The 25673-nt window shown below is 50.1% G+C and overlaps 1 protein-coding gene across 19 annotated transcripts in view; it reads right to left on the bottom strand.

Moving 5' to 3' along the window:
• The window catches only part of LOC144821568 (E3 ubiquitin-protein ligase TRIM39-like), a 1056022-nt gene that overhangs the window by 54827 nt on the left and 975522 nt on the right, over positions 1-25673 (bottom strand). For all 19 annotated transcript variants that reach the window (XM_078678759.1, XM_078678756.1, XM_078678763.1 and 16 more), the window contains one exon: positions 7034-7129. In XM_078678759.1, coding sequence (XP_078534885.1) covers positions 7034-7129 — 96 coding nt within the window. The remainder of the gene's footprint in view (positions 1-7033; positions 7130-25673) is intronic.

The following is a 25673-nucleotide window of genomic DNA, read 5'->3' as shown; positions in this document are numbered from 1 at the left end:
TGTCAGCTTGATAGCTGTGTCGACAGCAGTTGCTGGTGGGTGCCCTGAGACTGTGGAGGGTGTCAGCACTGTAGTATATAGGGTCTGAGGGCTGGGATGCAGGGGGACTGGCCCTAGGCCCGGACTCGGCACGGACGAACGCAGACGAGCTTGCCTTATGCGCGCCTTCGGCGCGGAATCGTCGCGCCCGCTGCGCTCGTCCGCTGCGCCTCCGGTGCATGCACAATATTATGGGGCAGGGAGGGGGCGTGGCCTCGAGAGGGGGGGCGTGTCCCTCGATTCAGCGTGGCCGATGGCGCCTGACAAGACTCCCGCGAGCTCTCCCTCTCAGCGCTGGAACCGCTGCTGGGGATGCTTTCAGGCAGGAGACAGGCAGGTAATGGGCAAGTTTTAAAACAGATATACAAGTATTTTAAAATTGAAATGTGCAAAATACGCAATAGCTATCTCCCGGCTGTGCCTCAGGAGGGTGAAGGTATTCTAGCGCGCTCGCAGATCAGCACTCTATTTATACGAGTGAAGAGGGGGCGTGGCCTCGAGGGTGGGCGTGTCCCTCGATTCAGCGTGGCCGATGGCGCCTGACAAGACTCCCCCGAGCTCTCCCTCTCAGCGCTGGAACCGCTGCTGGGGATGCTTTCAGGCAGGAGACAGGCAGGTAATGGGCAAGTTTTAAAACAGATATACAAGTATTTTAAAATTGAAATGTGCAAAATACGCAATAGCTATCTCCCGGCTGTGCCTCAGGAGGGGGAAGGTATTCTAGCGCGCTCGCAGATCAGCGCTCTATTTATACGAGTGAAATTGGGCGTGGCCTCGAGGGGGGGCGTGTCCCTCGATTCAGCGTGGCCGATGGCGCCTGACAAGACTCCCGCGAGCTCTCCCTCTCAGCGCTGGAACCGCTGCTGGGTATGCTTTCAGGCAGGAGACAGGCAGGTAATGGGCAAGTTTTAAAACAGATATACAAGTATTTTAAAATTGAAATGTGCAAAATACGCAATAGCTATCTCCCGGCTGTGCCTCAGGAGGGTGAAGGTATTCTAGCGCGCTCGCAGATCAGCGCTCTATTTATACGAGTGAAGAGGGGGCGTGGCCTCGAGGGGGGGCGTGTCCCTCGATTCAGCGTGGCCGATGGCGCCTGACAAGACTCCCGCGAGCTCTCCCTCTCAGCGCTGGAACCGCTGCTGGGGATACTTTCAGGCAGGAGACAGGCAGGTAATGGGCAAGTTTTAAAACAGATATACAAGTATTTTAAAATTGAAATGTGCAAAATACGCAATAGCTATCTCCCGGCTGTGCCTCAGGAGGGTGAAGGTATTCTAGCGCGCTCGCAGATCAGCGCTGTATTTATACGAGTGAAGAGGGGGCGTGGCCTCGAGGGGGGGCGTGTCCCTCGATTCAGCGTGGCCGATGGCGCCTGACAAGACTCCCGCGAGCTCTCCCTCTCAGCGCTGGAACCGCTGCTGGGGATGCTTTCAGGCAGGAGACAGGCAGGTAATGGGCAAGTTTTAAAACAGATATACAAGTATTTTAAAATTGAAATGTGCAAAATACGCAATAGCTATCTCCCGGCTGTGCCTCAGGAGGGTGAAGGTATTCTAGCGCGCTCGCAGATCAGCGCTCTATTTATACGAGTGAAGAGGGGGCGTGGCCTCGAGGGTGGGCGTGTCCCTCGATTCAGCGTGGCCGATGGCGCCTGACAAGACTCCCGCGAGCTCTCCCTCTCAGCGCTGGAACCGCTGCTGGGGATGCTTTCAGGCAGGAGACAGGCAGGTAATGGGCAAGTTTTAAAACAGATATACAAGTATTTTAAAATTGAAGTGTGCAAAATACGCAATAGCTATCTCCCGGCTGTGCCTCAGGAGGGGGAAGGTATTCTAGCGCGCTCGCAGATCAGCGCTCTATTTATACGAGTGAAATTGGGCGTGGCCTCGAGGGGGGGCGTGTCCCTCGATTCAGCGTGGCCGATGGCGCCTGACAAGACTCCCGCGAGCTCTCCCTCTCAGCGCTGGAACCGCTGCTGGGTATGCTTTCAGGCAGGAGACAGGCAGGTAATGGGCAAGTTTTAAAACAGATATACAAGTATTTTAAAATTGAAATGTGCAAAATACGCAATAGCTATCTCCCGGCTGTGCCTCAGGAGGGTGAAGGTATTCTAGCGCGCTCGCAGATCAGCGCTCTATTTATACGAGTGAAGAGGGGGCGTGGCCTCGAGGGGGGCGTGTCCCTCGATTCAGCGTGGCCGATGGCGCCTGACAAGACTCCCGCGAGCTCTCCCTCTCAGCGCTGGAACCGCTGCTGGGGATACTTTCAGGCAGGAGACAGGCAGGTAATGGGCAAGTTTTAAAACAGATATACAAGTATTTTAAAATTGAAATGTGCAAAATACGCAATAGCTATCTCCCGGCTGTGCCTCAGGAGGGTGAAGGTATTCTAGCGCGCTCGCAGATCAGCGCTCTATTTATACGAGTGAAGAGGGGGCGTGGCCTCGAGGGGGGGGGTGTCCCTCGATTCAGCGTGGCCGATGGCGCCTGACAAGACTCCCGCGAGCTCTCCCTCTCAGCGCTGGAACCGCTGCTGGGGATGCTTTCAGGCAGGAGACAGGCAGGTAATGGGCAAGTTTTAAAACAGATATACAAGTATTTTAAAATTGAAATGTGCAAAATACGCAATAGCTATCTCCCGGCTGTGCCTCAGGAGGGTGAAGGTATTCTAGCGCGATCGCAGATCAGCGCTCTATTTATACGAGTGAAGAGGGGGCGTGGCCTCGAGGGGGGGCGTGTCCCTCGATTCAGCGTGGCCGATGGCGCCTGACAAGACTCCCGCGAGCTCTCCCTCTCAGCGCTGGAACCGCTGATGGGGATGCTTTCAGGCAGGAGACAGGCAGGTAATGGGCAAGTTTTAAAACAGATATACAAGTATTTTAAAATTAAAATGTGCAAAATACGCAATAGCTATCTCCCGGCTGTGCCTCAGGAGGGTGAAGGTATTCTAGCGCGCTCGCAGATCAGCGCTCTATTTATACGAGTGAAGAGGGGGCGTGGCCTCGAGGGGGGCGTGTCCCTCGATTCAGCGTGGCTGATGGCGCCTGACAAGACTCCCGCGAGCTCTCCCTCTCAGCGCTGGAACCGCTGCTGGGGATGCTTTCAGGCAGGAGACAGGCACGTAATGGGCAAGTTTTAAAACAGATATACAAGTATTTTAAAATTGAAATGTGCAAAATACGCAATAGCTATCTCCCGGCTGTGCCTCAGGAGGGTGAAGGTATTCTAGCGCGCTCGCAGATCAGCGCTCTATTTATACGAGTGAAGAGGGGGCGTGGCCTCGAGGGGGGGCGTGTCCCTCGATTCAGCGTGGCCGATGGCGCCTGACAAGACTCCCGCGAGCTCTCCCTCTCAGCGCTGGAACCGCTGCTGGGGATGCTTTCAGGCAGGAGACAGGCAGGTAATGGGCAAGTTTTAAAACAGATATACAAGTATTTTAAAATTGAAATGTGCAAAATACGCAATAGCTATCTCCCGGCTGTGCCTCAGGAGGGTGAAGGTATTCTAGCGCGCTCGCAGATCAGCGCTCTATTTATACGAGTGAAGAGGGGGCGTGGCCTCGAGGGGGGGCGTGTCCCTCGATTCAGCGTGGCCGATGGCGCCTGACAAGACTCCCGCGAGCTCTCCCTCTCAGCGCTGGAACCGCTGCTGGGGATGCTTTCAGGCAGGAGACAGGCAGGTAATGGGCAAGTTTTAAAACAGATATACAAGTATTTTAAAATTGAAATGTGCAAAATACGCAATAGCTATCTCCCGGCTGTGCCTCAGGAGGGTGAAGGTAACTCAGTCGTGCTTTTCTCAGAGACCCCTTTATCCTAATACTCCAATAGACGTCTGGAGTGGGTAAAGGGATAATATCCGCCATAGTTGAGTAGGACGAAAATCCTATGTATTAGCTTTTTGATTTTTTCAACTTTGAAGGATACAGTGTTCTAAAATATTGTGCACCTTATCTTTGTTTCCTTGAAACTTGCTCTGCAAACATTCAGTCAACAAAATGTTCCTAACAGGGGATAACAATCCCAGGACAAATGGAGCTACAGCCGATGACGTCGTACAAGCTTTAGACTATACAGGTTTCCAAGAAACCGACAAGGATGCTATATGTAATCCTATAAATTTAAGGAAAAGCCATCACAATAAAACTTATAAGAAATGGCCTAACATCGAGAGGTGGTAGGATAGTTTTTCCGATAGAGGCATATGAATATCACCAGACAGAGGTATTCTATTCATGAATAGTCTTCCCTGAAGCAAATCCAATAACACATGTGTTTCACTTCTACAAAAAAGATTATCCACCAGAAGAATACATTCCCTTCGAGGATATTGAAAAGCCACTCACATTCCAAGAGCATGCGTCTGGTTTAAAGGCGCCCTAAAACATTTAAATCACATTACCAGGCTCGGTCCACTAGGTAGACCAGGAGCAACACGGCTGGCCTTAGAAAGCTATACACCTGACCATGACTTGAATCAATGTTGGACGAAGATTTACTTAGTAGCATACAAAATGTAATTGAATTATACAGTTAAACCTCAACTGTCTGACACAAACACCTGTGACATTTTTCTCACAACCTCACCTTTCCTACAATCACACAAACCTGAATTGCTGCAGCATGACATAAAATAAGAGGCATCGAACACCACATTTTACAAACACTCACAATGTACTTTGCAATAACCCAAAACAAGCATCGCAACCCTATCACTACAATTACTCTCTACTTCAAAAAATCACACTACGGTTCTGTCAACTTCACATACTGACAATGCAACACTTCTTTTAAAAACAACATCAAACACATTTCTACTAACATTCTTTCTCTACCCTCTTTCTACTTTACAACTGTATCCTACCTTACAATTACAAGCTTTGCACTATTAAGAAACACTATATAACAAAGTTATCAATCTCTACATTTAATTAAATATCAAGACAGGCCTTTTGGCATAGCTAATGTTTATTTTACCTGTGTTTTTAGGTCCATGTGAAGACCTTCACCCTCCTGTTTCTCTCTCTTCTCCAGTTGTGGGTCTGGCTTGAGGAAGCTCTAGTTTTCTAGCAGAATGTAAACCAGCAATGCAAAGAAGGAGGTCAGCCGCCCTCAGCCACTAGTTGCTGAGTGTGTCATTGACAGGCTCTTCAGCCCTCAGTACAGCCATTGTTTTGTGTATCTTTATCTCACGGTGTATGGAGTATCACCTGTGTGGTGGCATATGTTGATGTCATTAGTATATTAAGCATATGCATGTGTAAAGAAAGGGGCAGATTTTCCATTATTTCTGCTTCTATACTTGTATTATTTCATATGACCACTAGGGCCTGGTTAACAGAGCAAAACTCTTGCTGCATGCAAGATAAAAAGGTGGCTGGGGTTTGAAACTAGGAGGAGGGGCTATTGAGCACCAAAGCAGTGCAGATGTTAGCAACAACTGACGTGTAGTGTAAAGAGCAGGCAGGAGGTGCTATCCCAAGAGATTACTAACACAGGTGTGGGCGATTGAGCTCTCGCAAGAGAGTACTAGCTCAATCACCCATGCCTGTGCGAGTACTCTCTTGGTATACCTCTGTCACCCCAGCCTGTTTGAGTACTCTCTTGGTATACCTCTGTCACACCAGCCAGTGTGAGTACTCTCTTGGGATATCTCATTCACCCCAGGCTCTGTGAGTACTCTCTTGGGATAGCACAGTCGCCCCAGTCTGTGTTAGTTCTCTCTTGGAATATCTCATTCACCCCAGCCTGTGTGAGTACTCTTTTGGCATATCTTATTCACCCCAGCCTGTGTGGGAACTCTTTTGGGATATCTCATTCACCCTAGCCTGTGTGAGTACTATTTTAGGATATCTTATTCACCCCAGCATGTGTGAGTACTCTCTTGGGATATTTTATTCACCCCAGCCTGTGTGAGTACTCTCTTGGGATATCTTATTCACCCCAGCCTGTGTGAGTACTCTCTTGGGATATCTTATTCACCCCAGCCTGTGTGAGTACTATTTTAGGATATCTTATTCACCCCAGCCTGTGTGAGTACTCGCTTGGGATATCTTATTCACCCCAGCCTGTGTGAGTATTCTCTTGGAATATCTCATTCATCCCATCCTGTGCGACTACTCTCCTGGGATATCTCATTCACCCCATCCTGTGCGACTACTCTCCTGGGATATCTCATTCACCCCAGCCACTGGGAGTACTCTCTTGGGATAGCACAGTCGCCCCAGCCTGTGCAAGTACTCTCCTGGGCTATCTCATTCACCCCAGCCTCTGGGAGTACTCTCCTGGGATATCTCATTCACCCCATCCTGTGCGAGTACTCTCCTGGGATATCTCATTCACCCCATCCTGTGTGAGTACGCTTTTGAGATATCTCATTCACCCCATGCATGTATGAGTAGGGAAACATCCTTTACAACGCAACTTTTACCACGCAGTGCCTTTACGACGCAATTATTACAACGCATGTCATTACAACGCATAGCACTGGGGGGCGCTCTAGGATAGGGAATAGATTTAATTTACTATCTAACACCTTCCCTACTATCCACGGGGACTGGAGTTGGAATAGTAAATTAAACTATTCACTATCCAGCACCCCTAAGCGCTATGCGTTGTAAAGGCATGCGTTGTAAAAACTGCGTTGTAAAGGCATGCGTGGTAAAAGCATGCGTTGTAATGTCATACATCCGTATGAGTACTCTCTTGGTATAGCTCAGTCACCCCAGCCTGTGTTAGTTCTCGCTTGGAACATCTCATTCACCTCATGCCTGTGTGAGTACAATATTAAACAATGTTTAAGGCAAGATTTTAAGTCAGACATCACTGAGGAGGCCAGACAACCAAACTGTAATCCTGTGGTTACAATGTAGAATTAAGGCCTTTGGATTTCTTTTCATCTGGAGTTTTTCTAATCATGTATGTGGCAGAGAGGCTCTTTCACGTGCCACTGAGGGTCGTAGGGTATCTGAAAGTCAACTCCACGCTTCTTACCCAGACGGTAGAGCACGATGTTTATGAATGTGGCGACTGCAACCATCACTCCCAGGGTTATAACCTGTGTCCTTAAACGAGGGATCTCCCGGCCACCTGGAAAGGAAATCACAGAATCCTGCATTTAACTTTCATTTAGGAGTGGATCACGATCCTGTAGTTGGAGTACAAAATCATAGGACAACTTGTAATAGCCTCAGTTAATGTGGGTCAAGTTATTGCAATGAATATCGGTATGTACGAAGACTGGTCACTGAGTCTCAGTGTGTGCCAAGACTGGCCACTTGGTCTCGGTGTGTACAAAGACTGGCCACTGAAACTCAGTGTGAGCCAAGACTAGTCACTGAGTTTCGGTGTGTACCAAGACTGTTCATTGAGTCTCAGTGAGTGCTAACACCATTCACTGAGCCTCAGTATGTGCCCCAAGACTGCTCTCTGAGTCTCAGTGTGAGCTAAGACTCTTCACTGAGTCTCAGAGTGTGCCAAAACTGGTCACTGAGACTCAGTGTGTGCCAAAGACAGTGTGTTCCATGACTGAACATTGAGTCTCAGTGAGTACGAAGACTAGTTGCGGAGTCTCATTGTGTGCCAAGACTGGTCACTGACTGATCGCTGATCCCTGAGTCTCAGTGCATGCCAAAATTGGTACCTGAGTCTCGGTACGTGCCAAGACTGAAACTGACAACATTGTATATAAATTGATAAGATAGGCTTATCTTTTATTTTTGATAAACTGATTTTATTAAGTGTATGCATAAGAGAACAGTACAACACACATTGTGCACAGCAAGGGAGGTTACATCATATAATTGCAAGGCATTTACACAGAGTTGTCAATGTATCCCACAACACAGCGACAAGAACATTGGCTGTAGCATCTTCGCCCTCAAACAGTACCATACAGTTATTGATCCAATCATTTCCTCCATTCTCGGTTGTGCTTAAGGGGGCAACCCATGCCTTGTCCACTGACCTCTCCTGCAGGGCACACAAATCTACCCACCGGTGCCACTGGGTAAGAGTGGGTGGAGAAGATGATCTCCATTGGGCAGCAATATCACATTTGGCCACTGCCAGGGCAGTCCCCAAGAAGGAGTGGGCCGCCGTCGTGGCTCCAGAACCCTCCAGGACACCCAGCAGGAGAATTAAAGGGGAAAGAAGAACCACCCATCCCATAATGTCAGTCAATTCTCTCACCACGTGAGACCATTACTTTTGGTTTTTGGAGCATTGCCAAACCACATGGTAGAAGTCTGCAGGAGCCTCTCTACAGCGAGGGCCAGAGGGGTCGGGGAGAAGTCTCGCCTTATACATCAGAACTGGGGAGAGATAGGCTCCATATAATTAGTAGGTCTGGAGCAGGTATAACTTGGAAGACATTGTAGTAGTTCTTGGTGTCATCAGGGCATTGCGTCAGTTGTCGTCTTCCAGTGGGCCTATCCATGTCTCCCAGAGGTTAGCCATCCCTAAAACGCTGTCGTAGAGACCCCATTGACAATAAGTAAATGCAATACGGGCCCTCGAGCTACGCCATAGGAAGGAGGCTGCAATACTGGAATCGAAACCAGCTCCATGAGAGGGAGAGCAACTAGTTTTGAAAGATGTGGAGGAAACGGGGAAGCACCATCATTTTGTAGAGGGTGATACATCCCATTACGTTTACCGGAACATTCTGCCGCTTGAACCTTCCACACCATGGTTCTATATTGAGGGACCAGGCCATCTCTGGGTGCAAAGCGACCCATATGCCTAGGTATTTAAAGGAGAGGCAACGGATGGGTACGGTGTCTTGCCAATCGAAACAGTCTCAGGAGGGGGCTAGTTGCACCAATACTGACTTAATGGGATCTACCCAAAGACCCGATGCCGCTTCAAAGCCTCGCAAGAGGTGAAGGCAGCGGGCCCGCTCTACGCTGGGTTCGCTAGATAGAGCAGAACATCATCGGCATACAAGGCTATGCGATCCTCATGACTGTCACTCCACCTCCAACCAGGGAACTGTGCATCTATACGAATCATGATTTATCTGACCCCCCTCACCGCCGCAATAGAATACAGGGCTAGCATGCGCACTAGTCAATGCGAGGTCCTTCTTAAAGCATGCCCTAGATTTTAATCTGTTTGTTGAAACTCAGAAATCCTGGATTATCTTTATTACTGAAACTTGGGAGGATGTTGTTTCAAGCTCAAAAATACTCACAGTTCGGAAGGCGGCTTGGGTATTCCCGACCTCCTTTGATATTTCCAGGCGTGACAGGTCCAGTATCTTCTAGAATGGAACCGCCCAGAATCAGAAAAACAATGGTTATTCCAAGATCGAGCAATGGCCCACATGTTCTTGTGGAAGATCCCCTTCTTGAGGCGCCCTGATAGGCCTTCCTAAATTAAGAGATCGCCTATCACCCGCACGGTACTACAGGTGTGGGACAAGGTGGCAGTCTCCAGAGGCCTCACTACCTTCCCATCGCCGATGACACCCCTGTTTGATAATCCAGCCTTTAAGCCCGGGACAGTTCCAGGGTCATTCCCTCAGTGGCGGTCGTCAGAATGCAGGTCGGCTGGCCACCTCTTTGATCTGGAGGGCTTTCTGCAAATAAACACCCTGCAGGAGACATACACACTACCACAGATGCAGCGTTTTCAATACTACAAGATTCGGCACGGGCTTACCAGCAGGGATATGCTGCCGCAGGCGAGACGGCACCTAACGACGTATGAGAGATGGCTCCATACGAAACAGACAGACAAACAAGTGATCGCGGACCTATACAAAATGCTGAGTCCTCCCCCCCTACCTCGCGCTCTGCGGGTCAGAAGCGCTGGGAGCGTGAAATAGGACACTCCTTTACGGACAAGGAGTGGCAAGACATCAACTACAGAGCCCACCACACTGCTAGAAATGTGGCGAGTAGAGAATCGGCCATTAAGTTGGCATACTACTGGCACCTAACCCCAGCAAGGCTTCACCAAAGTAACCCGCGCCGCAGACCTGCATGCTGGAGGGGTTGCGGACAGATAGGTACCCTGACACATCTGTTGTGGGAATGTGACGAGGTACAAGAGTACTGGGAACGCGTGCTCCGAGACATAGACAAACACTTTGAAACAGAGATTCCCCGATTCCCAGCCTACGCAATACTAGGCCTCCCCAACAAACTCACGTTCCCACTAAAATCGCTCAGGGGGATACAAATGGGGTTATCAATGGGAGCAGCGGCACATCATATCCTATCATTATGGGGCACCACGAGAAAACCCACACACACAGGGTGGCTCCATAGGCTTTGGTATACAATGGGCATGGAAAGGATACAGGCTTCCCTTACTCAGACAGTGGACTCTTTCCTCGACACATGGCAGCCCTTGGTCTCTCTTTTGGCCGAAGAATTTAACGAGCTCACATGCACGAAATACCTCAGGGTATTGCGCCTGGCTGACGAATTCACCAGGAAAGCCGACTCCCCAGATGAGAACTCACAGTAACGCACATACATGGCAACGACTAGAAGCACATGGCAACGACTAGAAGCTGCATTGGCCACACCGGAGGGGGGACTCGGGAAGGTTTTAGGGCAGGGTGGGCGAAGGGGGTGGGAAATGTTGATGTTTGGGGTTGTTGAATGCATTGTCAGACAGCACCGTGCCCCAACCCACTCTCATGGACACATCAAATGCCCCAGAAACGGGTTTGCCATACGTGGGATGGGGAAGTGGGCTATGCGGGAGTCGGGGGTGTTTTGCTCATTTTGCATTTGCCGACTTGTTTTGTATACAATGCAGCAAGAAACAATAAAAATAAATGTAAACAAAAAAAAGAACAGACTTACAGCGATTCCACAGAGACCGTTCCGGGAATCAAGGGGGCGGTTTAGCAATAATATATCGGTCTGACCTTATTGTTCATCCCTCTCCATTAGCATCTTCTATCTGTGAAACAGCCTCTTTTCATGTTGAAATATCAAAAACACCAGCCCTTAGAGGGATTCTTATTTACCAGCACACCCCACCCCCTCGGTCCACGGGCCAATTTCACCTATATATAGGCAGTCTATCTGCGGCAGATGGTTTGCGTAATGATCTAATAGTCTATAGTTAGGAGATTTTAATTTCCATAAAGTCTTTCCTAGATCTGCAGGTTGCAATGAACTATCGTCCTATTTCTCTTTTGCCCCTCCCAGTGAAAGCCAATGAAAAAGTGATGAATTCTCAACTAGTTGCGCACGTCCAGAAGGACAACTGCTTGGATTGCACTCAATTTGGTTTCCGTGCGGAGATCAACACGGAAAAGGCTCTCATTAAAGCCACCAAAGAAATTTAGATGACTCTAGACCAAGTAGGTAGAGCTGCTCTTGTCCTGCTCAATCTGTCAGCAGCCTTTGATACTGTTAATTATGGGCTGCTGATGGATCATCTTAGCGGAATAGGAGTATCTCGAGGATCCTGGGAACTACTGAATGACTTTCTTAGCAACCAGGAACAAGTAGTTAATCTCTGTGATTTCGTTTAATCCTTATATTCCCAGCCATGTGGGGTCCCACAGGAATCATCACTTAGTCTAACCCTATTCAATGTATATGTTACTCCTCTGACAGAGCATATAAGATCTTTTGACTTCTCCCTCACCTCTTACGCCGACGATACGCAAATCGTCAATTCACTGAATCCAGGGGACTTAGACGGTGATTGCAGATTTGAGGACGGTATGCAGGCCGGCAATTTATGGAAGGTCAAAAACCGCCTTAAATTAAACTCAGCCAAAACTGAGGTTCTGATTTTTGGAGCCAAACCATCTTTTTGGTCTCCTTCATGGTGTCCACCCGAGCTCGGCCCTCTCCCTGTGCCTGTTAGGACAGAAGAAATCTGAGAGGGATTTTTAACGCTACTTTAACTCTCTCTCACCAGGTGAATGCAGTCACATCTGTGGCTTTTTACACAATTAAACTCTTGAAGAAGATCTGGCCGTACAATGCTGTTCATTTGCAGAAATTAGCTGTCACTGCCTTGGTGATGGCAAAGATTGATTACCTCAATGGACTTTATCTCAATGCTCATCAATCTGTACTGAATAAGCTGTGGGGCTTCAGAATGCAGCAGCCCCTCTTTTGTTTAAAATTATCAAACACTAGTTTGTCCCTGGCTTCGTTATAGAATTGCATTGATTCCGATCCGACAAGAGAATTGTCTTTAAAGCACTTTTTAAATCATATTTAAAGACTTACAAGGCCAAGGACCAGCCTACCTTAAGAATAGTTTCAACTGGTATATCCCAGGCCGGTCCCTTCGTTCCGCCTCTTCCAAACTGGTGAATGTACCTAGGTTTGATTGTATTTCCTGGGGTGGCAGGAGCTTTTTGGTAGGAGCGGCAAAGGCCTGGAGTACGCTTCCTTTGGACATTAAAATCATGCCCAATCTTCTAGCTTTTTGTAAGTATGTGAAATCTTGGCTATTCTTGGCTTAATATCTCCTTACGGTGTGAAGCATTTTTCTTCTTTGGTAGGCATTCAGCTAGCGCCCAGACGCCCTTTGGGTAATCGAGTGCATTATAAAAATATTAACATAACATGAGCCGGGCTAGAGGTTCAATCGCAATTGTGAATAATGTTTATGGGGAAAGCATGGGAGAGGATGCTGTTAATTTGGACCTGCACTGTAGGGTTGGAATATGGAGTTTGGACCATGGCATGAAAATAGGAGGGCCGAGCCTAGCGACAGAATAAGAGCCAGGTCTTACGCTTTTTTGCGAAACACAGGTGTCGCCTTGATGCATCTGAGTGTCAGTGGAAGTTTGTACCAGGAAGGAAAGAGATCTGCCCCTGACCTTGCCATCCTGATCCGTTGAACTTTGGCAAGACAAAGATTTTCAGAATGGGGATTTCTTTGAGAGGTATGGAACTTAAATTTACCTTGTAGATGGCCCGGGCCAGTTCCGTGGAGGGCTTTCTGGGTAATGAAAATGTCTTAAAATTGATCTTCCTCATCGGAAGCCAGTGAAGACTCTGAAGATGACAAGTAGCATGGGAATTACGGCGAACCCAAAAATAGTACATGCCACTGCTTTCTGGACCAACTGCAGCCTATCAATCAGGTATTTGGGCAGGCCTGTGTAGAGTCTGTTCCCGTAGTTAGGCCGTGGTGTTATCAGGGCTTGAATCACTTGTTGTCTAGCCGTAAAGGGCAGGAGATACAGGGACTTTCTAAGTAAGCAGAGTAGGGCAAAACAAGTACCCACTACCAAATTAACTTGGTTTTGAAATAGCAGTTGCCCATCGAATTTGAAACCCATGTTTTTCACCACCAGATTTTGAGATAGAAGGGTGGGTCGCGGGTAGGTGGGGCTTCAGATGGCCATAAAGACTGTCATGATATCTCGGCCTCTAAACCGAGGAAGAGGAGCTTAGTCTTCTAAGCATTGCATTTAAGTTGATTCATGGACAGCCACCTGAACCTCGCTGTGAGACAGTTACAGATTTTATCGCATGGGAAAGCCTTGTTATTCTTCCAGGAGAAGAGTAGTTGGGTGTTATCCGCAGAAGACACAATTTTTGCCCCAAAAGATTCTGCAAGGGAGTGAGAATTAAACAGTAAATAGGGCGTAGCCTTGTGGCACTCCTCCCCCTAGTTTACGGGAGTTGGCAGATAAAGGGTGACACCAAATCTCTTGTCCTCTCTCCTCCGGAAAAGATGGGAGACACTGCCAGGCCAGCCCCCTCATTCCCACACAGTGGAGACGAGCTAAGAGGATGTGGTGATAGATCATACTGAACGCTGCCCATAGATCCAATAAAACCAGTAGTGCCCTTTCAACCACTTCCAAACTGAGTCGTATAGAATCGACTACCTCCAGCAGAGCTGTCTCAGTACTGTAGTTGGGGCGAAAACTGGATTGGCTGGCATTTTGCAAGTTATTGCTTTCTAAGTACCAAGATATCTGTTGGTTGACATGTTTCTCCAGCACTTTTGAAAAGACTGGAGGAGAGAAATTGGTCTGTAATTGGTCAGATCAGCGGGGCACCCTGAGTGTTTTTTATGAGTGGTACGATTTTCGCTGTTTCCATTTTATTGACACCGTAGCTGAGGAGAGGGAGGTATTAAATAGCTGACTCACCAGTGAGTTAATGGCTTCTGCCCCTCTGGATAAAATAAAGGAGGGACCTGGATCTGAAGGGAAACATGATTTGAGGCGACTTAGCGCTAAAAGAGAGTCTTCCATAGGAATGGGAGAAAAGAAATCCAAGAAGCTACCTTTACCTTTAGTGATGGAGAATGATGGAATAAGATCTGGACAACTCTCTCCCACATTCACCTTCTTGTTGCAGTCTACTACCTCGGTGCTATAAATGCCTTTTCAAAGTCGATTAGAAGCAATGCCAAGTCTGGAGGTAGGCAGTGACAGTGGGCCAGGGCCACATAAAGCCTCCGAAAACAGTGTTGCGTGCTTCGAGCCGGCATAAAACCACACTGGTCAGGATGAACCAAAGTGGATAGGACCTCCTTGAGGCTGGTAGCCAACAGGGTTGCCAGGATCTTAACTTCCACGTAATGTAAAAATATTGGGCGATAACCGACACACAAAGTGGACGGAGGTTGTGCCTTGAGGATCACTGCGATTGTAGCGGTGTCTATTTGTGCTAGAAAGGGACCCAATTTTCTCACCTCCTCATAAAGGTAGGAAGTTGTGGAGTCAGGATTTCTCGAAATGGCAGGTAATATTCTGCGGGGAACCAGGGGTTTTCCTGGGGGCCACAGCCGACAAGGCTTGCCCGAACTCCTCAATGGTAAAGGGCTTGTTGAGAGCTGAAATCTTGGTCTGTGAGAGGCAGGGAAGGGGAACATCATCAATAAACTGAGTGGGCAGAGCTTGATCCCTTTTGGGGGGGCAGTATATAGTTGGTGATAGTAACAGGCAAATGCCTTCATTTTTTCAGGGAGGGACTAAAGCGAGTCCCCACGTTTGCGGTAATCTCAAGCATGATTCTGTTTACCTGGTGGTGGGAGGCCAACCAGTATATTAACTTCCCATGTTTGTCCCCCCATCCATACACTCTGGCTATTGTGGCACGCCGTAGATGCTTTGCGGCCTTTACTGATTGGAGGCAAATTTCTTCATGAAGAAGGGTCAGATGTCGGATGGTATCTCTCTCAGGGTTCGCTGCAAGTTTGGCCTCAAGGCCGAAGGCTCGGCTTCAACCTGGGTAATATGCAGAGAGCGGGCCAGCTCCTGCTCACGGATGCATCCTTTAGTGAACCCACATTTTGTGGCTTTGCTGGCTGCCGAGAGAGTAGCAGTGGTGGCACAGAGCCATTATTATTGTGGAAGTATTTTATTTTATTTATTTATTTATTTATTTTGAAGGTTTTATATAGCGCTAGCTCCACCCAAGGGTATCAGAGCACTCTACATCTACAATGGTAATACTCGAGAAAGCAGCAATAGTAATGCACAAAAACAAATTTAACAGTTGGTTAGACAAAAATTTAAAAGGAACCATTTTGGAGTACATAGTGTGAGGAGTACAAATAATATATGCAGAAAGTCAATTTAAAGAGACAATAATGTCATAGTAGAAAGCTATTTTGCAGTGTGCCAAGGAGGACTCAGGAAAGCAGTAATAGCAATGCACGAAACAAATTCAACAGTTGATTATACAAATATAAAAAAGGAACCATTTTACAGTATATATTGTGAGGATAGCAAATAAGATAAACAGAACATCAATTGAAAGAACAAGAATGGTTGCTTAAGGCTGGAGGAGGGACAACAGTCAAAAAGGAGAAAAGGGAGTTAAATTCCCCAATATTTAGGGAGGAAGTGTATTTTAAGGTTTCTTTTGAAGTTGGCATAGGAGGGGTTGCAGCGAAGGTCTTTGGGGAGGGCGTTCCAGATGGTAGGGGCCGTGCCAGAGTAGGAGCGGGATTGTGAGGAGTTTTTTTTCAGTAGAGGGGGTATGAGAAGAAGAGAGTTGGTGCTTCTCAGTGTTCGGGTGCAGCCAGCTTTTTTGAGTTTGGTCGATAGGTAGGTTGGAGTCTTCTGATAGAGGGCTTTGTGCGTAATACAGATTCAGAAAAGGGGGTGGTGATGAACAGAGTGCCTGAATTAAGCAGACCACTCTTACCCAGTCCAAAGATCAGGGCTTGATCCATCACCGTTTTTTAGCTCACTGCACCATCCCAGCTCAGAACTTGGCTATATGCAAATTAGTCTGTTCCTGTCCCAGTGCATGATGGGAACAGGGCAAACCAAACTACCAAGCCAATTCTTGTACTGGGAAGGAAACAAGCTTCCGGGGACCGGTTTCTGCCCATCTGGATTCAAGCAAGCCGGGCCGAAGAGGCTGAAATGCCAGAAACCGGTCCCCGGTAGCTTGTCTCCTTTCTGGTGAAGAATTGGCTTGGTAGTTTGGTCTGCCCTGTTCCCTTGATGCACTGGGCCAGGGACAGACTAATTTGCATATAGCCAGGTTCTGAGCTGGGATGGGGCAGTGAGATAAATAACGGTGATGGATCAAGCCCTGATCTTTGGACTGGGTAAGAGTGGTCTGCTTAATTCAGACACTCTGTTCATCACCACCCCCTTTTCTGTATCGTTTTTGGCCACTATAGGTGTGGCAGGGTATACTCAGACATGAGTCCCTTTCTCACTGCTCCATCAGGATTCAAGCAAGCCGGGCCGAAGAGGCTGAAATGCCAGAAACCGGTCCCCGGTAGCTTGTCTCCTTTCTGGTGAAGAATTGGCTTGGTAGTTTGGTCTGCCCTGTTCCCATGATGCACTGGGCCAGGGACAGACTAATTTGCATATAGCCAGGTTCTGAGCTGGGATGGGGCAGTGAGATAAATAACGGTGATGGATCAAGCCCTGATCTTTGGACTGGGTAAGAGTGGTCTGCTTAATTCAGACACTCTGTTCATCACCACCCCCTTTTCTGTATCGTTTTTGGCCACTATAGGTGTGGCAGGGTATACTCAGACATGAGTCCCTTTCTCACTGCTCCATCAGGATTCAAGCAAGCCGGGCCGAAGAGGCTGAAATGCCAGAAACCGGTCCCCGGTAGCTTGTCTCCTTTCTGGTGAAGAATTGGCTTGGTAGTTTGGTCTGCCCTGTTCCCATGATGCACTGGGCCAGGGACAGACTAAATTGCATATAGCCAGGTTCTGAGCTGGGATGGGGCAGTGAGATAAATAACGGTGATGGATCAAGCCCTGATCTTTGGACTGGGTAAGAGTGGTCTGCTTAATTCAGACACTCTGTTCATCACCACCCCCTTTTCTGTATCGTTTTTGGCCACTATAGGTGTGGCAGGGTATACTCAGACATGAGTCCCTTTCTCACTGCTCCATCAGGATTCAAGCAAGCCGGGCCGAAGAGGCTGAAATGCCAGAAACCGGTCCCCGGTAGCTTGTCTCCTTTCTGGTGAAGAATTGGCTTGGTAGTTTGGTCTGCCCTGTTCCCATGATGCACTGGGCCAGGGACAGACTAATTTGCATATAGCCAGGTTCTGAGCTGGGATGGGGCAGTGAGATAAATAACGGTGATGGATCAAGCCCTGATCTTTGGACTGGGTAAGAGTGGTCTGCTTAATTCAGACACTCTGTTCATCACCACCCCCTTTTCTGTATCGTTGTGCGTAATACAGGCAATTATATAGGAGGATCTACCTTCAATGGGTAGCCATTTGAGGGCCTTGAGGGCAGGTGAGATGAGGTCAAAACGTTTACTGGCTGTGAGTATGAAGACGGATTTGATGGGGGCAAGGTGAATTTTGGGTGTACCAGAGAGAAGGGCATTACCGTAGTCGATTTTGGAAAGGACAAGAGATTGGGTAATAACTTTAAAGTCTTCAGCTGGAATAAAGGGTTTGATTTTTTTTGAGATGCCGGAGTGTGAAAAGTGCACTTTTTGCTGAATTTTTAGGTCTCGCCTGTCAATGCGCATGCGCATTGAGCAGAGCGAGACTATAGGGGCTTAAACAAAGCTTACCTAGACTGGCGATTTGATGCAGTGCATGTGCACTTTTAACTCAATGCGCAAGCGCAATTAGTTAAAATGCGCGTGCACAGCATCAAATCGTCAGCTTGGTGCCGCCAGCAGCTCTTCCCGCTCCGCCCCCTGCTGCATAAAAGGCTTTGCGCTCTGCCTCAGCCCAGCCATTCTCCTCCCCTAATTACTCCCTGCTGCATCAAAGGCTTTTTCACGGCCGGCCGGCCGTGCTTTCAGTTTCACGGCCGGCCGGCCATGTCTTCTTTTCTTTTTTCATTAATTGAATGCGCTCAGAGCTGCAAAGGTCTGCGCCCTCCGTCACTGGTAATCTCCCCATCTCTTGCCCACAACAAATGGATAACCAAAATGTATAAAACCTCCTCATGAGTGCTGCAAAGCCCACGGCCCCCCTCCCCTCCGACAAACTTTAAGAAATCCAGGAATGCTGCTGATTTCATCTCAGTCATTAAGAACCCGCAGCGTCTCAGAACCAGCTTGCTTTTTTTTTAGTCATGCCATAAGTATGCGCTATATCCACATCCACATCCACCACCACATCCACCACCACCACATCCACCGCATCCACCACCACATCCACCACACCCACCACCACTACATCCACCACACCCACCACCACTACATCCACCACCCCATCCACCACCACCCCATCCACCACCACCACCGCATCCACCATCACCACATCCACCGCATCCACCACCACCACATCCACCGCATCCACCACCACATCCACCACCACATCCACCATCACTACCACATCCACCACCACATCCACCTCCACATCCACCATGTCATCCACCGCCACATCCACCACCACATCCACCACCACCACATCCACCACATGCACCACCACCGCATCCACCACATGCACCACCACCACATCCACCACCACATCCACCACCACCACATCCACCACCACATCCACCACATCCACCACCACATCCAACACATCCACCACCACTTCCACCACCACCGCATCCACCACCACATCCACCGTATCCACCACCACCACATCCACCGCATCCACCACCACATCCACCATCCCCTCCACATCCACCATGACATCCACCGCCACATCCACCACCACATCCACCATCACCACATCCACCACATGCACCACCACCGCGTCCACCACCACATCCACCACACCCACCACCACCACATCTACCACCACATCCACCACCACATCCACCACCACCACATCCACCACATCCACCACCACATCCACATTCACCACCACTTCCACCACCACATCCACCACCACCACATCCACCACCACCACCACATCCACCACCACTTCCACCACCAAATGCACCATCACCACATCCACCACATCCACCATCACCACCACATCCACCACCACATCCACCACCACATCCACCATCACCTCCACATCCACCATGACATCCACCGCCACATCCACCACCACATCCACCACCACCACATCCACCACATGCACCACCACCACATCCACCACCACATCCACCACCACATCCACCACACCCACCACCACCACATCCACCACCACATCCACCGCATCCACCACCACCACATCCACCACCACATCCACCACCACATCCAACACATCCACCACCACTTCCAGCACCACCGCATCCACCACTTCCACCGCATCCACCACCACCACATCCACCGCATCCACCACCACATCCAGCGCATCCACCACCATCGCATCCACCACCACATCCACCACCACATCCACAACCACATCCACCACACCCACCACCACCACATCCACCACCACATCCACCGCTTCCACCACCACCACATCCACCACATCCACCACCACATCCACCACATCCACCACCACATCCACATCCACCACCAACACATCCACCATCACCTCCACATCCACCACCATATCCACCACCACATCCACCACCACATCCACCACACCCACCACCACCACATCCACCACACCCACCACCACTACATCCACCACCACCCCATCCACCACCACCACCACCGCATCCACCACCACCACCGCATCCACCATCACCACATCCACCGCATCTACCACCACCACCACATCCACCACATCCACCACCACATCCACTACCACATCCACCATCACCACCACATCCACCACCACATCCACCATCACCTCTACATCCACCATGACATCCACCGCCACCACATCCACCACCACCACATCTACCACATCCACCACCACATCCACCGCATCCACCACCACCACATCCACCCCATCCACCACCACATCCACCACATCCACCACCACATCCAACACATCCACCACCACTTCCACCACCATCGCATCCACCACCACCACCGCATCCACCACCACCACATCCACCGCATCCACCACCACCACATCCACCGCATCCACCACCACATCCACCACCTCATCCACCATCACCTCCACATCCACCATGACATCCACTGCCACATCCACCACCACATCCACCACTTCAACCACCACCGAATCCACCACATCCACCGCATCCACCACCACCACATCCACCGCATCCACCACCACATCCACCATCACGACCACATCCACCACCACATCCACCATCACCTCCACATCCACCATGACATCGACCGCCACATCCACCACCACATCCACCACCACATCCACCACCACATCCACCGCCACATCCACCACCACATCCACCACCACATCCACCACACCCACCACCACCACATTCACCACACCCACCACCACTACATCCACCACCACCACCACCCCATCCACCACCACCACCGCATCCACCACCACCACCGCATCCATCACCACATCCACCGCATCCACCACCACCACATCCACCACATCCACCACCACATCCACCACCACATCCACCATCACATCCACCACCACATCCACCACCACATCCACCATCACCTCCACATCCACCATGACATCCACTGCCACATCCACCACCACATCCACCACTTCACTCACCACCGCATCCACCACATCCACCGCATCCACCACCACCACATCCACCGCATCCACCACCACATCCACCATCACGACCACATCCACCACCACATCCACCATCACCTCCACATCCACCATGACATCCACCGCCACATCCACCACCACATCCACCACCACATCCACCACCACATCCACTGCCACATCCACCACCACATCCACCACCACATCCACCACACCCACCACCACCACATCCACCACACCCACCACCACTACATCCACCACCACCCCATCCACCACCACCACCGCATCCACCACCACCACCGCATCCACCATCACCACATCCACCGCATCCACCACCACCACATCCACCACCACATCCACCATCACATCCACCACCACATCCACCATCACCTCCACATCCACCATGACATCCACCGCCACATCCACCACCACCACATCCACCACATGCACCACCGCATCCACCACCACATCCACCACCACATCCACCACCACATCCACCACACCCACCACCACCACATCCACCACCACATCCACCGCATCCACCACCACCACATCCACCACATCCACCACCACATCCACCACCACATCCACCACCACATCCACCACCACATCCATCACATCCACCACCACATCCATCACATCCACCACCACATCCACCACACCCACCACCACCACATCCACCACCACTACATCCACCACCCCATCCACCACCACCACCGCATTCACCACCACCACCACATCCACCGCATCCACCACCACCACATCCACCGCATCCACCACCACATCCACCACCACATCCACCATCACCACCACATCCACCACCACATCCACCATCACCTCCACATCCACCATGACATCCACCGCCACATCCACCACCACGACATCCACCACCACAACATCCACCACATGCACCACCACCGCATCCACCACATGCACCACCAATCTACCACCACTAAATCCACCACATCCACCATCACATCCACCACCACATCCACCACCACATCCACCACCACATCCAACACCACATCCAACACCACATCCAACACCACATCCAACACCACCGCATCCACCGCATCCACCACCACATCCACCGCATCCACCACCACATCCACCACCACATCCACCATCACCTCCACATCGACTATGACATCCACCGCCACATCCACCACCACATCCACCACCACATCCACCACAACCACCACCACCACATCCACCACATCCACCACCACATCCACCGCATCCACCACCACATCCACCGCATCCACCACATCCACCACATCCACCACATCCACCACATCCACCACCACTTCCACCACCACTTCCACCACCACATCTAAATGTAAATGTAAATGTACAGGAATTTATATAGCGCAAATCACCAAGCGGTTTCTAAGCGCTTGCTTAGGGAACCCGTCCTGGTATTCCCCTGTGAGATAACCCCGACAGGGTATCCGCAAGGTGAAAGCCAGGCATCCCGCCGCAAGGGGCCGTTGTGGAGATTAAGCAAGCTATTGCCCAGAGTTGCAGAGTGTGAACCCGTGAATCGAGTAGGCACCGGAGGGAGAATTGTCGAGTCCATGGGCATTTTAGGACTCAAGACCCCACCGAGCCGGGAATTGAACCCTGGTCCCGGGCTGACCTCTGCTTCCAGGTCTGCCTCCTCTAACCAGTGAGCCACACTTCTCCACTACATCTACCACCACCTCATCCACCGTATCCACCACCACATCTACCATCACCTCCACATCCACCACCACATCCACCACCACATCCACCACCACATCCACCACCACATCCACCACCACATCCACCGCCACATCCACCGCCACATCCACCACACCCACCACCACCACATCCACCACACCCACCACAACTACATCCACCACCCCATCCACCACCACCACCAACCCATCCACCACCACCACCGCATCCACCACCACCACATCCACTGCATCCACCACCACCACTTCCACCGCATCCACCACCACATCCACCACCACATCCACCATCACCACCACATCCACCACCACATTCACCACCACATCCACCATCACCTCCACATCCACCATGACATCCACCACCGCATCCACCACCACATCCACCACCACCACATCCACCACCGCATCCACCACCGCATCCACCACCAAAACCACCACCACATCCACCACCACATCCACCACCACATCCACCGCATCCATCACCACCACATCCACATCCACCACATCCACCACCACATCCACTACATCCACCACCACATCCACCACATCCACCACCACATCCAACACATCCACCACCATATCCACCGCATCCACCACCACATCCACCACCACATCCACCACCACATCCACCACAACATCCACCACCACATCCACCGCCACATCCACCGCCACATCCACTGCCACATCCACCACACCCACCACCACCACATCCACCACACCCACCACCACCCTATCCACCACCACCACCGCATCCACCACCGCATCCACCATCACCACATCCACCGCATCCACCACCACCACATCCACCGCATCCACCACCACATCCACCACATCCACCATCACCACCACATCCATCTCCACATCCACCTCCACATCCACCATCACCTCCACATCCACCATGACATCCACCGCCACATCCACCACATGCACCACTGCATCCACCACCACATCCACCACCACATCCACCACCACATCCACTACACCCACCACCACCACATCCACCACCACATCCACCGCATTCACCACCACCACATCCACCACCACATCCACCACCACATCCAACACATCCACCACCACTTCCACCACCACCGCATCCACCACCACCACATCCACCGCATCCACCACCACCACATACACCGCATCCACCACCACATCCACCACTACATCCACCATCACCTCCACATCCACCATGACATCCACCGCCACATCCACCACCACATCCACCACATGCACCACCACTGCATCCACCACCACATCCACCACCACATCCACCACACCCACCACATCCACCACCACATCCACCGCATCCACCACCACATCCACCACATCCACCACCACATCCACCACATCCACCACCACCACATACAACGCATCCACCACCGCATCCACCACCGCATCCACCACCACCACCGCATCCACCACCACCACCCCATCCACCACCACCACATCCACCACCACATCCACCACCTCATCCACCACCGCATCCACCACCACCACATCCACCACACCCACCACCATCACTTCCACCACCACATCCACCACATCCACCACCACATCCACCACATCCACCACCACCACCACATCCACCACCACATCCACCACCTCCACCACCACCACATCCACCACCACATCCACCACCACATCCACCCCCACATCCACCACCACATCCACCATCACCACCACCACCACATCCACCACCACCATATCCCCCAGATCCACCACCACATCTATATGTGTGTGTGTGGCTCTGTGTGTGTGTAGGTGCAAATGCAATGTTCTTGGATTTTCGTCACAATAAAATACACTGAACATAATCTTCACAAAAGTTATTAACAAACGTTTAAGCTATTGCCATTATAAATTACAATACATTTTATTTAAGTAATAATTATTTACAAAATTAAAAGCCATTGTTATTTGTAATATCAATACATCTAAGTCACGTAAATACAGCACACATTGCATTACAAATGCTATAGGTGTCACATTTGCGAAAGTTAAAACTATTGACATTGTAACTGACAAAGCTATTAATTTTGCTATTTTCAAAACCAACACATAAATAAAAAAAGTGTCATTTACAATACCAATCGCTCAAACTTTCCTAATGCGAGACCTATTGCATTTCCAATGCTTGTTAACATGGGAGTTAAGTGAAAGATCATTGTTGATGGTGATGCCGAGTGATTTGACAGATTCAGCGAAGGAGAGAGGGTAGGTTAGGGCATTAAGGTCCGCGATCCATGTTGGAATGAGGAGAGGATTGTTTTTGGGCGGGAAGAGGATGATCTTAGTTTTGTTAGGGCTGAGTTTAAGATGGTTGTTGTGGAACCAAGTTTGGATTTTGTTTAGTGCTGTATTGAGGGTAGCATATCAGAATGGGATTTTACTTTGTAGTACAGTTGAGTGTCATCAGCGTACAGGTGATAGTTGATTTTGGCTTGTTTAAGTATCAGGGTAAGGGATTCCATAAAGAGGTTGAAGAGGGCAGGAGAGAGGATGGATCCTTGCGGGACGCCTAGGGAGACAGGAGTTGGGCTAGAGAGGCAGTTTTTAATTTTAATTTGTTGTGTTCTATGTTGGAAGTAAGAGGTGAACCAGTTAAGGACAGTGCCATTAAGGCGGAAGCGATCTTGGAGTATATTGAGTAAGGTAGGATGGTAAACTGTGTCAAATGCAGCAGTGAGGTCAAGAAGGATGAGTAGGTAGGTCTCACCCTTGTCCAGGGCAAGGTGGATGTCGTTAACTATGTTGGGAAGTGCAGTTTCCGTGCTACAACCTTTACGGAAGCCAGATTGCAGGGGGTCTAGGAGGTTGAATGTGTTAATGTGTTCGTCCAGTTGAAGTAGGGCGCACTTTGAGGGCGTTAGAGAGGAGGGAGAGGTTGGAGATTGGCAGAGATTGTTAGGATCATTAGGGTCGGCTTTAGGATTTTTGGGAATGGGAGTGATTTGTCCAAGTTGGAGGGCGGAACATTCCTTGTTGAGA

Source organism: Lissotriton helveticus, chromosome 2_2 (assembly GCF_964261635.1).
Source record: "Lissotriton helveticus chromosome 2_2, aLisHel1.1, whole genome shotgun sequence".
Taxonomy (NCBI): domain Eukaryota; kingdom Metazoa; phylum Chordata; class Amphibia; order Caudata; family Salamandridae; genus Lissotriton; species Lissotriton helveticus.
Note: the sequence above shows the minus strand (reverse complement) of the source record. Positions and strands in the feature narration are given on the sequence as shown.